At 32.9% G+C, this 17022-nt stretch overlaps 1 protein-coding gene across 3 annotated transcripts in view; it reads left to right on the top strand.

Annotated features, from left to right (window-relative positions):
- LOC145692922 (PTS-dependent dihydroxyacetone kinase 1, dihydroxyacetone-binding subunit DhaK-like) overlaps nt 1–17022 on the top strand; it is a 46879-nt gene that overhangs the window by 20814 nt on the left and 9043 nt on the right. For all 3 annotated transcript variants that reach the window (XM_081768495.1, XM_081768484.1, XM_081768504.1), the window contains exons 4-11: nt 1938–2048; nt 5095–5183; nt 5707–5805; nt 7284–7401; nt 8460–8545; nt 9310–9469; nt 11707–11948; nt 15183–15345. In XM_081768495.1, coding sequence (XP_081624621.1) covers nt 1938–2048; nt 5095–5183; nt 5707–5805; nt 7284–7401; nt 8460–8545; nt 9310–9469; nt 11707–11948; nt 15183–15345 — 1068 coding nt within the window. The remainder of the gene's footprint in view (nt 1–1937; nt 2049–5094; nt 5184–5706; nt 5806–7283; nt 7402–8459; nt 8546–9309; nt 9470–11706; nt 11949–15182; nt 15346–17022) is intronic.

The raw sequence follows: 17022 nt of genomic DNA, 5'->3' as shown, positions 1-17022 counted from the left end.
TATGTCTTATGATAGGGAATAGACCCCTATACATAACCATATAACCATATAAGGTAATAGAACCTCATCCAAGAGGATAAATTGGGCCAAAAGACCAAACACGTGGTACAACGTATTGCTTACGTTTATATTTTGACAATTTTGTACCCCTAGAAGGAAACGAGGTGGACCATCCAAATTTATCATAATACATGTTAGGATCCGGTACTATAATACCAAATGTTTAAATTGGGCAATTTCCAAAATTTAAGGGTGGGCCAAAGTACCCCTCCCAAATTTTTAAAGGAGTGCACGAATATACCCATATCTTATGAAAGGTAATGGACCCCTATGACCATATAACTATATAGGATAATAACACATCATCAAAGGGAATAAAATCGACCAAAAACCAAACACGTGGTATAACGTATTGCTTACGTTTATAGTTTTGGCAATTTTGTACCCCTAGAAGGGAATGAGGTGGACCGCCCAAATTTATCAAGATACATATTAGGGTCCTGTGCTATAATACCCAATGTTTAAATTGGTCAATTTCCAAAATTTAAGGGGTGGGCCAAGGTACCCCTCCCAAATTTTTAAAGGAGTGCACAAATATACCCATATCTTATGAAAGGTAATGGACCCCTGTATACGCCCATATAACTATATAAGGTAATAACACCTCATCCAAGGGGATAAATTAGGTCAAAAAACCCCGAAATTTGAATTTTTGGCAATTTTTTGCCCATGAAAGGGAACGACATAGACACCCAATACTGATAGAGGTACATACTATGGTCCTAGGCTACCATACCAAATTTTTAGATTTGGCAATTTCCAAAATTTAAGGGGGGGTGGTCCTATGTACCCCTGCCAAAATTTAGGGGGTGGACCATCCAAAAATTTAAAGGGGTGCACAAATGTACCTATGTCTTATGAAAGGAATGGACCCCTATACATGACCATATAATCATATATGGTAATAGGACCACATCCAAGGAGATAAATTAGGTCGAAAACCAAACACGTGGTACAACGTATTGCTTACGTTTATATTTTGGCAATTTTGTACCCCTAAAAGGGAATGAGGTGGACCACCCAAATTTATCATAATACATGTTAGGGTCCAATACTATAATACCCAATGTTGAAATTGGTCAATTTCCAAAATTTAAGGGGTGGGCCATGGTACCCCTCCCGGGGGTACATTAATATACCCATGTCTTATGAAAGGTAATGGACCCCTATACATGACCATATAACCATATAAGGTAATAACACCTCATCAAAGGGGATAAATTGAGCCAAAAACCAAACACGTGGTATAACGTATTGCTTACGTTTATATTTTGGCAATTTGGTACCCCTAAAAGGAAACGAGGTGGACCATCCAAATTTATCATAATACATATTAGGGTCCTGTACTATAATACCCAATGTTTAAATTGTGCAATTTCCAAAATTTAAGGGGTGGGCCAAAGTACCCCTCCCAAATTTCTCAATGGGTGCATTAATATACCCATGTCTTATGAAAGGGAATGAACCCCTGTATACGCCCATATAACTATATAAGGTAATAACACCTCATCAAAGGGGATAAATTAGGTCAAAAACCCCCGAAATTTCAATTTTTGGCAATTTTTACCCATGAAAGGGAACGACATAGACACCCAATACTAATAGAGGTACATACCCTGGTCCTAGGCTACCACACCCAATTTTTAGATTTGACAATTTCCAAAATTTAAGGGGGGTGGTCCTATGTACCCCTGCCAAAATTTAAGGGGTGGGCCAAGATACCCCTGCCAAAATTTAGAGGGGGTGGTCCTAAGTACCCCTCGGTCATTGACCCCGGGCCAAGGTCATTGACCTTTGACCTATGACGTCACAAAAATTTTTGCTGACTCGGCGAGATATAACGGGGGGAGTACTACTCTATCTGTCTCTGAATGTAGGTTACGTTGGTCAGGGCATGTTGACGGCGACTGTAGCAGGCTCTGTCTTCACTTCTCCTCCACCAGCAAATGTCCTTCATGCCATTCGATCTGTACATCACAATAATCCAGGTAAGACATTTTAAAAGAATCAATTTAATGTCATGTGGAAAATATTTATGATATTGCATTTCTGAAGAACTTAGGGAGATCATTTAAGAGTTTGGAAGATCTGGAATGCATACCAGAAAAATAAATATAACGGGAATGTATTATTATTATTATTATTATTATTATTATTATTATTATTATTATTATTATTATTATTATTATTTCAAGTAAGTAAAAAAATAATTGACCCGATATTGAGTTCGCTCTGAGTACCTGGATCGCTTCATATAATTTACAGAGAAAATGTGCTGTAGAGAAAAATGTGAAATGAATATAAATTTTTCTATATTCCGTATTCATAAACGCGTGCACTCTCTTCAGTGAACCAGGATTATCTTTAACTTCTTCATGAAACTTAATAAAGCCTTTCCATCCCCTTGCATTGTGTTCAGGTTCAAAAGCTGTTAGAAGTAAAAAAAAATTCACATTATAGCACCTACTGATTCGGATACTATTTTAATATTGGATCACACAATCATATAACTAACTAAGTAAAAAAAACTGCAAAATTATATATATATATATATATATATATATATATATATATATATATATATATATATATATATATATATATATATATATATATATATATATATATATATATATATATATATATCTTAATTTTCTCCAGAGGGACTATTAACTCTTCAATTGAATATTGAAAACAACATGACGCAATTATTCAGATCGGGATTCTTCCGTTGCTTAGAATTTCAGTTGTAATAACTGATCATAGCTTTTCTTTGAACAGAAATAGTATTGCAAACCCGATTTACAATTTTTAAATGTAGGTACATATACTCATCAATCGTTCTTTCAGAAAATGTGTTCCGGGGCGGCACACGTAGTATTACGAGGGGCACTGCTGGTACTATTTTACTTATTATTATATTATAGACGTATTATTTTGAGCTCGTTCGGGAGGCACTTTCAGAGCTCCGGGGGGCAGTGCCCCACCCTCAAGAAAACATGTCTCGAAGAAACACTGATACTCATAGAAACAGAACAAAAGCATCAGCTGTAGGACTGAAATAATATTGAAAATGCTTTGCAAAAAATGGGATCGGAAATAAATATGATAAGGTATATAGTTTTCAGGCGATAAAGCCATGTCCTAACATCGTCCTCCCTCTTGATATAAAAAAGAAATTTTACATTAATACTATGCATTATATTTTGCAGTTGATGTATAAGCCTAATAACTTACATAATTCTAGTAACCTGGTAATTCTAATAAAACTATCCATGAAACACATGCTGAAAATTCTAAATAACCTAGAAATGATTTCTAAATCTTTCAAGGAATTCATACTAACTATATTGTTGCTAACTTCCCTTTCTAACTTTGCTCTCTATCGTAATTAGGATACCATTTGATCCAGTTTGAACTGAACCAATTATTACTAAAATACATCAGTGTCTTCAAAACATATAGAAAAATTAAATTTTAACTTCTTTACTACGAATTCTTCACTCACTTTCATACTTACAATGTTAGGTGTTTGTGGAATATGTCATTCCTCCTATGCGCAAGGATGATGAACCCATAAAAAATAAGACTATATTTATAAATAAACTCTAGTCGACAGTTAAGAAGAATCACACACTAAAAGTTTAAATTTTATCCGGTAGATGTCAACCTCTAGAGTATATTTACTGCCATCTAACGGCGATATGCGTAACTTCTACTTTATTAAAATAGTATAAAATGGGATATGGATGTATACCGCTAAAACCGCCATTACTCATTAAGATGTTAACAGATTGACCCTATTAATGATTTTTTCTGGGATAATCATTCTAGCTACCTATTGCGGAAAAACAGTTGAAAATTTTACTTCTATTTAAGGGTTGTGTTGTGGAGTAACGGACGTACCGACGTACTAATATTTCAATATTAGAAGTCCACTTGCGTGGTCCTAATGATTACTCTAGAGTCAGCTACCAATGCGAACATTGCAGTAATTGGAATATTTTTCTAGAGGAGGCCCATTACCACTTATGTATACAGGGCTTTACATAAATGTGTTACTATATTTATTGGGAACAGATTCCTCACATCAAAATAAATAAAAAAGATCATATGGACCTGAGCTCAAAATTAGATAGTTTCAGATTTATAGGGTGCCGAAAACGTGAAATAAGTGAACTTTAAGAGTTCATAGCTCCATTAACTAATGGATCTATCGTAGTCGGGTCAAGACATCACTGAGGAGCTAGTATGTGAACTATCCAAATCCATATTTCAGAACCTCCAGTACTTGCACAATCATTTTTAGAGAGGCTGTTTGAGAGTACTTGATCACTCTCCATCTACTTCTTTAAAAATTGGTGTGCAAGCACTGGAGCTTTCTTAAACATGGATATTTCGATAGTTCACATACTAGCTCCTCAGTGATGTCTTGACCCGACTACGATAGATCCATTAGTTAATGGAGCTATGAACTCTTAAAGTTAACTTATTTCACGTTTTCGGCACCCTATAAATCTGAAACTATCCACTTTTGAGTACAGGTCCATATTAACTCCCCCCCCCTTATGTTGATGTTAGGAATCTGTTTCCAAAATATTGTGATACATTTATGTAACACCCTGTATAAACTCCTCATAATAAGCGAATATTATCTCAATGTTTTTGACAATTTCACTTTTAAAGAGGAGAAGAGAAAAAATCTAATTTTTCTCAATATATCGAGGTTGTCTGTCTCATCATCAGTGGAAAGCTGGTGAATCGTTTGAAAGGAATTCTTGAACATAGTTGGCACTTGGGTCGAGCTGAGTTACCTTTATTTTATTTGATTCAAATGTGCACCATAAAGGAGAATTTCCATAAATATATTTATTCTGTGCGAGGAACGGGCATTTCAGCAGATATTTTTATACCTAAAAGTTATTGTTCAAGGAAAAAGAAAAACTACATTTTTAAAAATCAATCAGACTTTTTATTTCGTTGTATTTAGTTGCTAATCTAATTATGTATTATATTTCTCTTTTCTTCTTTAAGATGGAGTTGTTGTCATTATTCCAAATTACACCGGAGATTGCCTAAACTTTGGACTTGCTATCGAGAGAGCTAAAAGTGAAGGTCTAAAGGTTAGAATATATTGTGTTTCATAGTTTGTTAGCTACAGAAAAATATGTGTTGTTTATTAATATTTAAATGTAATTCTAGTTAGAAACGAACGTTCGTTCCCTGGTAAAACAGTCCTATTTCTTCATTCGTAAAATCTTTCCATTTAATATTAGGAGGATGCGCATACGGTAAGTCAGAGGCCTTCAACATATGGCCAGCGCCCATTTAGGAAATTTAACGTGAAAACACGATTAAATGAAAAATATGTGAATGTATTTTTTACAATATCAAGCGGAAATTTGATAACGCTTTTTCTTGACTAGCTTGCCATGATCAATCGATTTATTGATACTCTCGAATACTCTTGCACTACTCCGTATTACGTGCGTTACATCTTATAGGCTGAAGCATACATACGAGTATATACAGTAAGTCTACGTGTTCCAATGAATGTAATTTTTGCATATGGTGCTAGTAGAAAATATCTTTATTGTAAATATCTATCATATAATGGAGTTTTCTTTAATTCTTCTTATTATACAGATTTCTTCTGTAGTGGTAGGCGAGGACTGTGCCCTTATATCACACGGGGACAGTACAGCTGGAAGAAGAGGACTTTGTGGTCTAGTTTTTGTTTATAAGGTAAATTGAACTACACTTGGTTTACTTATGATTCTCGTCAGAAATAGGGTTATTCTTATTAGAGTTAGTCAAAATATTATTTAAGAATATCGTCTGTTTTTGAAAACTTTTAACTAATTATATACATAATTCTTAACTGATTATACTTAGGTATATAAGTGAACTCCCTTTTGGCACTATGATTAGTTTAAGTCTCTTTGGCGTGGAAGACCTGTATGTGATTCTTGGTAAAAGCTCATATGGTTTGTATCACACGTTAAGGTATAGATCCACATCTCATATATCCTGTTCTGAACAAAAGTGTAAACTCAAGCGTGGGACGTAAAACTCAAATATTTCATTTCATTTCATTTTTCAATCTATCAAATACGTTATAGAACCTCGTATAACAAACAATAACGATTAACCTCAGCTAGAATACATGAATCTCATTAGTGTATGAATAATGTTATATATATAAAACGTGTTCTTGTACTAAGAGGTAAATGGAAAATGTTAAAGAAGTTTTCACAAACGACATTTTACTTATTTTTAAATACATGTTTCTATTTTTTTCTATATACATTTGGTTAATTGAATATACTCTTACGAGTTAGATAACAATGAAGTTCTAAAGGAGATTTCGTTTTTTCAATACTTTTAACCATGTGATAGGCTAATCATAAATGATTTCATTATGTTATTGATAAAGTTAATTGTGATATTTCATGGATTGCAAGAAACATAACGGAGAAGCAGAAAGTTTGAAAGCACAAGAATCAGAAGATATTTGTGACATAAAAGCAGAGGTTGCTTATACTTAAATGCGCCTCATACTTTCCAGAGTTCTAAAACTAGACCTCTGGAAAATATCAATTAGCTAACTTAAATTTGATTAAAGACATAAGCGCACAAGGGTTTCCTTTCAAGTATTTTAAGAACTCTAAAGATAAGTTTTGAATCTGATTTCAAATTACAATTATTCTATGATTACAAAAGGCAGAAATATGAATTATTTTAATTTTGTAAATAAAATGGATTATGGAAAATTAAGTAAAATAAACCTTACGTTAAGAAAAAATAATGCTAAAGAAAAAGATAAATTTGAAATAAGGAAGTTGAAACGTACGTGCGTTATCTTTTTTTCGTTCTTTCTTAACCTTTGTTACTCTGCCTTTGAGTAATTGTAAACATCTAAAGCTGAAGTTTTGAAATGTAAAATTCTGGGTAATGAGCAGATTACGTATTTTCACTAAGTACACGTGCAGTGGAATACCTAAAAGGATAGAAGAGAAATCATACTAAGTTACTTCTGTTATTTCTCCAACTACTACTTAAAACATTTTATAACTTACAGGTAGTGGTTTTCCTGCAACTAATTTATTAGCTGAATTTACATTCGTATCAATTTCAATATTTAGTCGCACAATTTGTAATTTAATACTTTTGTGAACGGAGTATATACATTTCATTAATAATAGTCCTGTATTTGTTTATAGATTGGTGGAGCCATGAGTGAACTAAATAAATCATTGGAAGAAATCACTAAAACGTTGGAGGAAGTAGTTGCTTCAACGGCCACCATTGGCATGAGCCTTTCCTCTTGCAGCGTCCCAGGTTGGTTCTTGAATATTTGTATATTCCTTTTATATTATATGATTAGTTGTAATCATTTTTACAGTATCCTAACAATCAATATTAATTACAAGTAACTAATATAGTAATAAATATCTTCTTTAAAAAGTTTTGATTAACTTAGAAGGATGTTTTGCATTTCCAGTCAGGTAACTTTTCTTCCGGTATACAAAATAAATGCATGATACAATGAAATTCTGTATAACCTGAGAAACATTGAGTACTCCTTGCAGAACTCATACCTCATATCTTGAAAATTGTTTGGATCCATGAGATTAAACGATGATGACACACTCTTACTTTACAGTATTAAAATAGTTTTTCCGCTGTCGTAATATTCCAAAACGTGGCTACACGTAATTTTTTAAACAACTTTTGTGGGTCATTTTGGAGGGCTTGCTTGCCTTGAGTGATTGCTTTGCAATTATTCAGCAGTTGTAGCTTTCAAATTTATCTTATGCTGTTTACGAAACATATTTATTATTTTTTTCTTTCATTTGATGTAAAAGATAAAAAGAATGAGCTTGAATAATTTTAACACTATATTTAAAGTTCTGAACGAATATTTTCACTCAACATGAATATATTTATAAGGCAATACTGTACGTTGAAGATTTTCAAAATTAAATTTTGGCTTACCTTATTAGACTTTAGTGTACAAGTCTAATAAAATACGCAAAATAAAAGTGAATACGTTTATTATATGATTATGTCCTCCTGGGTGGAGGAAATCATTATATCATTAATACATTTCTCCAAACTAACTTGTTCTTTCTAGTTTCTAGAACAGTTATTAATACTTTTGTAAACTTCACAAAATTAAAACCTCGTTTTCACGTGTGTTAAATTGATGTGATGAGAAACTCGTTTCTTCTATCTACTTTTCATAATGGTATCCATATTATTATAATTAGTTAATTTTCGGTTCACGTCTAGCTCATGCCAGATAAACATAATAGTATATTATTCGAATATGCCATACATAGTATAATTATTAAGAGTAGGTCACTATTTGTTAAAAAGTGCACTTTCGTACTCAGGCTCTGGACCGCTGTTTGAATTGGACAAGGATGAACTGGAACTTGGGCTTGGAGTTCATGGGGAAGCTGGAATCCGAAGGATGAAGGTAAAATAGCTTTTGTCCTTTTTATTTCTTGTCGATAGAAGAACGGATAATAAATAGATTGTTAAAGTTTTAGCTATTAAATCTTATCAATGGATCTTGGAATAAAATAAAGTTACAAATATTATGTTATTAGAAACAGTTAAAATTTAGAAGATAGACAAGACAGAGAAATGTGTTTTAAGTTAATATGATGGTTACAAACACTACTCCAACTAAATCAGGATTTGTTTATAAGACAATTAACCTTGTAAATTTTTTGGAAGGGAAAAATTAAAAAAATGTTTAAAGCATAAACAAGTGACATCCCATCAGTTCTAGAAACTGGCATTTTAATTTCACTTTAAAACTTGTAAAAATTATTATAATAAGATTGATTGACTAATGTCTCTTCAAAAGGAATCTATGCAAATACGTAATATATTATACTTTCTGACTTTATAAGTAACTAAAGGAATTAACCAAAATTTTCTCATGTTTCTTTTGTTTCTTCTTCTTCTTCTTCTTAACCTGATTTAGAACGAGAATTGGCCAGTCACCCTACGTATGTTCTGCTGGTCCAGTGCTCCACGAGGGGCTAGAAACTGCGTTCTGAAGACAAATTCTTAATGTAAATGATACACAAAATATTGTAGTGTTGGTTCATTGGGCCCACATGTCTCATAAGTACCTAATACAAGCTTCTAGCAGTTTAATATTCTTCAATATGTTCCGTGCGAAAGAACTCACCAAATAGGCATTTCAAATAATTATTCTTTGCCTTACAGCTATGTTCCGCAAAAGAAGCTACGTCGATAATGTTGGAGTTCGTTCAACGAAGCCTTCATCTTTCACGGGGCGATGTTGTTGCAATTTTAGTAAATAACTTAGGAGGCTCATCACAACTTGAACAATGGGTTATGGCCAGAGAAATCCAGAAACAACTTGGTAAGTTTTGTATAGAAGTATAAGTTCAATAGGATATCTTGTATGACTTCATTTTTTTTTTAAATTTTAGAACCGATCAGAAAAAAGATACAAGTAAATCTATAAGTAATATTTTAACATGGTAATCTTAAGATTTACTTTAATATGTTTTAAAAATCTCCGCCACGATGAACAATACAGGAGAAGCGTTTCTTGCTAAACGAAATATTATATCAGGACTCTAAATTCTATACCAGGGCTGGGGAAGTTTCTTTTGTTTTAAAGGCCACATTGACAACGCTCATTTTCCAACAAGGCAGCATAATATATATATATATATATATATATATATATATATATATATATATATATATATATATATATATATATATATATATATATATATATATATAATTATTTGATATCTATTAGTTACATTAATAATTTACTTGAAAATGTATAAAACTATAACACGTTAGAAAGATTAAATATCATTCATTTACTTTTTCAAAATTATTTCTCGTATATTTAATTTTCCTTATATAATTGAGTGTTTTTTCACAACAGGCCTATGCCAAATGCATCCTTAAGGCCGCAGGTTCCTCATTCCTGTTCTATACTAATGCTGAAATTTTGGACGTTTCCCTGTAAATAATGAGCAATTTCAATACTATGAACACAAGGTATCTCTATTGTTGTTGTTTTTAAGGGTGCTGGTGATACGCCACATTCCCAAAGCTGTGCAAACTGACGAAATATCACAAACTGTGAAAACAACAATATTTATTCACTGCTATATTTCAGAATATCTTACAAATGCAGCTCATTAATATGTATGAGAAGTGGTTGTTATTATTATGCTTTGCATTTGTGCCAACAGAGGTGTTTTGACTCAAATACGTTATTGAATTTTTCCCAGGATAGACAGAAATTTAGTTGTAACTAATTCGACATTTTAAAAAGAATAAACTGATATGATTTATGCAGGAACAATACATTTTAATCCATATCGTATTCAATACAGAGGGATGTTTTGATGATCTCAGAATCAGTGATTAAGTTAACAAACATGTAATGCTTTTGGGAGAAACATATCACGTGAAGAACTAACGACTATATCACTAACAAAACGTTCCATTCTTGAATAAATTTCTAATTGCGCATTTTATACTAATTTCAGGACGCTGAATCCAATCGAACTATTTTCAAACATATCCATTCATGAGATCACGAAAAAAAATGACCCCAACGTTGGATTATTTGAACTATCCCTCATGTCAATGGTAAAAGTGGCCACGCTTGCTTAAAATTGTGTCTTCAAAGTTGAGATATAAATAACTATTCCAATTTTGAGGTCATTTTCCTCGTTACTCCATAGACAGATATATTTAAAAATAGTTTCATTGGATCCAGCGTCTTTAAATTGGTATAAAAAACTGCAAGTAGAAATTTATTCTATCGTAGGTACTTCTTATAATTGGCATAAGTGTTACTTCTTTAGGAAGATGAATTATGGACCAAGAACAGGATATACACCAATGTTCTTTTGACGCTAAACAGAAGAAAATATTACTTTTCAAGCATGTGAACTTCATAAAGACTAAAATAAAATAATTCTTGTTGACATGATGGTTTGTTCACTGGATTTAACTGAATGTACTCTATTATTGAAATTTTAAACTTTGAACTAAGTGCAAATGTAATCAGAGGTGGGACAAAATATTCCTAAAGTAGGGTTAATAAAAATATATATTATACTAATATGTTGCTTTTGGTCAAATTTAAAATTTTAGAACTTAAATACATACTGGCACAGTAAATAACTGAGTTTAGTTTAATCAAAAGAAGAAAAATAATTCGAAGAACGTAGATATGTTTCTGTTATGCAGGTACAATTTTCAGCGTCTATAATATCTCGTTCAAAATTTACAATTTTACGTAGTTGTCAAGCGACATAATGACGCTAGTTCACAGCTCTATATAGGTGAAAGGCAGGATCATTATTGGCCTATACATATGAAAAGGATTTTATTACATTTATTTCATTTTGAACATCAAGATTTGTCTTACTTTGACTCCTCATTTCTGTAAAATGGAAGCGCTGTAAGTTTAGAAAAACGCTGATGGTATTTTGTGTTTATCGAGTTTTACCATCTTGATTTACTGTATTATGATCTTAAAGAAATTGTCCAATAAATAAAAGTGTTTGTAGTGTGTACTAGAAAAAAAGTCTTGATTATAAAATTTTTATGTTCCAGAAACTCAAGGCATTGTTGTTTCAAGAATCTACGTTTCACATTTCATGACATCCTTGGAAATGGCGGGTATACAAGTGTCGGTCCTACGAGTCACTGGTCGAAAGGATTGGATTTCATATTTGGATGCTGAGACAACTGCGCCATGTTGGCCTGGCACTGGCACGCCTCCAGAAGGACCTATTCCCTCTGACTCTGCAGATACTGTTAAAGGCAGTAAACCTCAGGCAATGGGAGATACACGGGTAAATATAAAGTTATTTAACTTCTGTATATAGAAATTTCCTAATTATTTATACAATATACTGTATTACTTACGAAGAAATTTAACACTTCCTGAAATTTAACTCTCATAATTACTATTCAAATACAACTTATTACCATAAGAATATCTTAATAGTAAAAGACAATAATGGATATATGAAAACTAAAAGCTCGAGATAGATACTTGTAACATGGCTTAAAAATATATATATTTAAATCTATTGTTATGAGTCATGAACTCAGAAAAATAAATTTCAGGTAGTTCTTACACAATAAAATTTTGTTATGTAGATTAGTTGGAGTATATATGAGATCATTGTTAAAAACAAGATTGTAAATTGCGTAATTCAAACAAATCTTTCAGAAATGAAATCCACCAGCAAGAGCGCCGATCCTGGGGGGCCCACCTCCCCAAAGCTCATGTGGGCCCCCTATTATATTTATGAATATACAATATCGTAATTTGAATGCAATTTGTCTTAAAATCCTCCTATATATACCTTCTGCATCTGAATGCCCCCCCCCCCCATTTACAGAGAAATCGGCGCCCTTATCCACCAGGGAAGTAAAATTTAATAGTCTAATAGAAAAATAAATTAATTCAACATTTACCAACCTCCCTGGTTGAAAACATATCTGAATTCCAAACAAATATAGTGCATAATATAACAAATGGTGCTTTTCTTCAATTCATATCACATAATATAATATTTTTCGATTACCTCGAAAACACTATAAAAACATTGATATCGATCCATTAACACTCTCATTTACTACAAAAGGCACTAAAATTCACAATCGTATCGGAACATGTTCTTTTCAGAAATTCCAATATAATATTCAAATTGACCAGCTATTCACAGAAAATTAGATAATTGATAACTCGACTTACGAAATCGAAAAAAAAATACAAGCAATAAATCAGACTCGTACCCATTTATAATCAATGATATCACACTCCATTTTACAACAAACAAAACGATATAAGAATTTACTCAATTCATAAAAACTTATTGATGAAGAAAACGATCCACACTAAAGATGAATTGAACAAATAGTTCACATTTTTCCATTACTTAGAGGATAGCTCTCATTGCTCATTGATGAAATCGACCGTTCCTTTCTTATTATTAGTAATAGTACAAAATATTGAAATCATTACATACTAAATATGATTCAGAACTAATTTCAAAGTTTTCAACCTTTTTGCCGTGACATATTGATAAATAACAGACATCACTTTTAATCCGGGAGAGAGAATAGAAAATGCCCCTTTCTTCTTACTGTAAAACGGGATCTTTTGAAAACTCTGGAACACGTGTCTACTTATTTTTAAGAAGAAGTTTATATGCAGAGCTTTATCTCCCTAACTTCAGAGATTTATGTGGTAGGCCTACTCTATTCTGGACAAACATTTGAATCTTCTTTACCTCTCTTAGCATAGGTACTTCAAAAAATTTCTTTTTATTCATTGTTTTCGCAGCGGAGTTTTTTTGTCCAATAGTACATATTGCGTCCTCCCCTTCCAGGGAGGAATTCTCGATTTGCTGAAATACATGTTTCACTTATTAGCTCCCAACGGAGCGTACAGTTTCACTCTAAGTGTGTGTGTGTGTGTGTTGTGTATGTGGTACTTTATTTTTTAGTAACTACTGTCCGTATCTGAACCAAATTTGGTGGGCAAGTAGTTCATTGTCTAAGGAATAAAGGTCGCTATATTTGTTGATCGGGTTTGGCCAGGGATAGGTTTGGCTCAGCTCGCCTTGTATATTGTACTTTGTTTTCCTTAGGTCTTCACTTCTCCCTGCTGTTGCCTGTATTTTCGAAACTTATTTTAGAGTATACACAATTACCTCTTACTCTCTGTTCTCTCTCTTTACTTTTCTTGTTTTATCTTCTCTCTTTGTTTGATTTACTTTCCTTCAGCTAAGAACGAGGCGCTTTCCCTTTAGCACGTTACCATAAACTTCAAACGTGGTCTTAGTCTCACTTTTTTTATATTATTTATTTTTTATTACAACTCCCTCCACATAATAACAACAAAAAACATAAAAAGCAAATGGCATTGAATCATAGTATTTAGTCTTGTTCGTCTTTAGTCTGTCTAGGTCTTAGTTTTATTATTTGTCATTGTCTTGCTTTTCACTTCATTATTAGTTTCTTCTTTTCTTTATCTTCTTCTTCTTCTTCTGATATCTCCTCTCATCTACATGTGGTTTCTCTGTGATTTTCCTTCTTTCTTTTTTGATGTTTTCATGGTTTTCCTTGGTACTTTCTTGATGAAATACTGTCAATGATATCGTATTTTGCTTAAGGTTGGTGTAAAGGGACAACCTTTGCCGGTAGATGCCACTACAGTCTTCGTATCTCTCTTATGTATTTTTTACCTTTCACGAAAATTAACGATTTCTCTTACAAATTTCAGCCTAGAGACTTCAGATTTTTAGAGAAGGAACTTCATAACCTATCGAAGGCAACAATCGGTGTCGATTTTTTTAAAATTTAAACTCTTCTTCATTGTTGAAGCAGTTATATTGTAAAAGGTTTGGATATCCATTTCAAAAATCAAGCCATTTCAACAATGAAGAAAAGTCTGAATAAAAAATCGGCACGGATTGTTGCCTTCGATAGGTTATGAAGTTCCCTCTCGAAAAATTTGAAGTCTCTAGGTTGAAATTCATAAGAGAAATCGTGAATTTTCGTGAAAGGTTAAAAAAATACATGAGAAAGATACGAAGACTGTAGTGACATCTATCGGTAAAACTCGCCCCTTAAACCAACCTTAAGGCATATTTTTGGAACTGGGGGACCAGGATATTTTGCTTAAATTTAGTGCTTTCTTGCTATATTTTCTGACGGTTTAGGTTAGGTTAAGTCAGTTTGGCTTAGGTTAGGTTAGGATTTTTGGATTTGGGGGGCCAGCATTATTTGCTTAAAATTCGTACTTTCTTCCTATATTTTCTGTTTTTTTTTTTTTTTTTTTAATGTTTTAGGCTAGGTTAAGTTAAGTTATGTTAGTACTTAGTAATTACACTTATATAGAATCAACTGATTTCTCCTGTAAAGATGGTGATTTTGCCTGATTTTGGCCCCCAGTTCCAAAACTATCCCGAAATATTTATAATTTTCTCTGGAAGCTGTCTCTTTGTCAAGTTTTGCATAGAGCACAAATGCTTAAACTTAGTACTAATTATGCTCTTTCCTTGTTGTTGAAGGTTCAATCAATATCAGAGCTGAGTACGAATGGAGCAAAGATATTGAAGGAATGTCTGCTGGCAGCAGGAACAGCACTCGTGAAACAAGAGAGTAAATTAAATACTCTAGACAGCGGCTGTGGGGATGGGGATTGTGGGTCTACTCTTAGAAAATTAAGTGAAGGTATTTATCTCCATATTCTTAGTAATTCTAGCATTGTACTTACCTTTAAATTTGAAAATGAATCCAGAAAAGTTAGCAAATAAACTAAGCGAAATACGTCATAACCACCTGATCTTTCTGCACTACATCTAACACTGAGATGCGAAGCAGACGAAAACTATCCACCGGTTACTATGGCAACCCATAACGTAACGTTCCAAGACCGATGGCAGCGCTATCCAGACACGACGACACTGATCCCGCCCACCGAGAGCGTTGATTGGTTCTTGCGTTGTGTAGATGATCCAAACTGATTTCAATAGCGCATATAGTAAGCTGCTCGTCTGTATGTATTCTAGTCTGTGGTTACGAATGCGTACGAATTATTATTCTTCAATATGGCAATGGGTAAATATTAACTACGGTCGCCGTTATATAGCTTTATCGACCATTTTACTGCTTTATATATATATACCAAAACTGCTTTTACACGTTAAATTGTGCAGTATTACTGCAATAAAAACTGGCACGGGTGAACCGATTGCCTGTTTAACACACAGTATTTTCATTAATACTGTGTATAATATTGTTTAAATCCACATTTGTTGTTGTACTGGATGAATTGTTATAAAGCACATATAAAATACATACAAAATTATCAATAATCTTGAGATGATCCATGTAAAAATTGATTCTAAAACAGTTGGTTCTAAGTAGATCATCCATGCGCTGTATTAGTTTGCATGTGAATTCATCTTCTTCTTATTCTGAAACCCAGTCGTAGGGTTTTAGTTGATTTTAGGCTGTATTACCTATTACACTGTATTTGTTGGAGATATTGAATTATGTTCTTTCTTTGTTGTTGAAGATGTTGGCTCAATGATCTAATTCGGGTTGATAGTCCTTATCGATGATATTTAGTAAAATCCTTAAAATTAGTTTGTTGAATGTCTTCTCTAATTTTATTATCACCTATTGATAAATGGAGCAAGTTGTTTTAAAAGTTGCTATGAAGCAAGTGTTTATAAATTTATTATTATAGTTTTATTGTTAATGCCATTCAGCACAAGAATGTTAGGGTATTAACAATGTTTTACAAATCGAAAACACAATATAGAAACAGGTGATTTCAGCTTCGACCTCACCATTTCGTGATGCAGTAAAACTGCAACTTGTGTGAACTGAACAATTCAATATATTAAAACTTTTTTTTTTTTTTTTTTTAATTTTTAGTGATGTGATCGATAAAGCCATAGTGCGGCAACAGCAGTTATAGTGATCGCGAGAATTCGTGGATCTTGATCTAGATTTACCAATTTCAGCACCCAATGGAGCACGAGGGTGTATCCCGGTCGTCAACCTTCATCCATGAAATTTTGTCAGTGTCATCTCTCGCGCTATACGGAGAACATCTGAGAATGCAGTGTTGTTGGATTGCCGCTAACTTTCTTTCTGATGTTGGTGGTGTTTTTCTTTTATATTTTTGCTATTATTATTGTTACCGTTTAAGTCTAATAATTGTTAGTATTCGTGTTATAGCTCTTTAAGTCATTTTTTGTTGTTGCTTGTTTGCCATGTCTTTTAAGTTTGGCAACGTTAGGATTTTTGGAACGCTACCGTCCACCTGTTTCTATCTTAGGTTATATCCACTGTGACATCACACTGCACCATATAGTACTTCACACAATCCTTTCGTCG

Source organism: Thermobia domestica, chromosome 1, assembly GCF_964235325.1.
Source record: "Thermobia domestica chromosome 1, izTheDome1.hap1.1, whole genome shotgun sequence".
Lineage (NCBI taxonomy): Eukaryota > Metazoa > Arthropoda > Insecta > Zygentoma > Lepismatidae > Thermobia > Thermobia domestica.
This window is presented reverse-complemented; position numbering and strand designations above follow the sequence as displayed.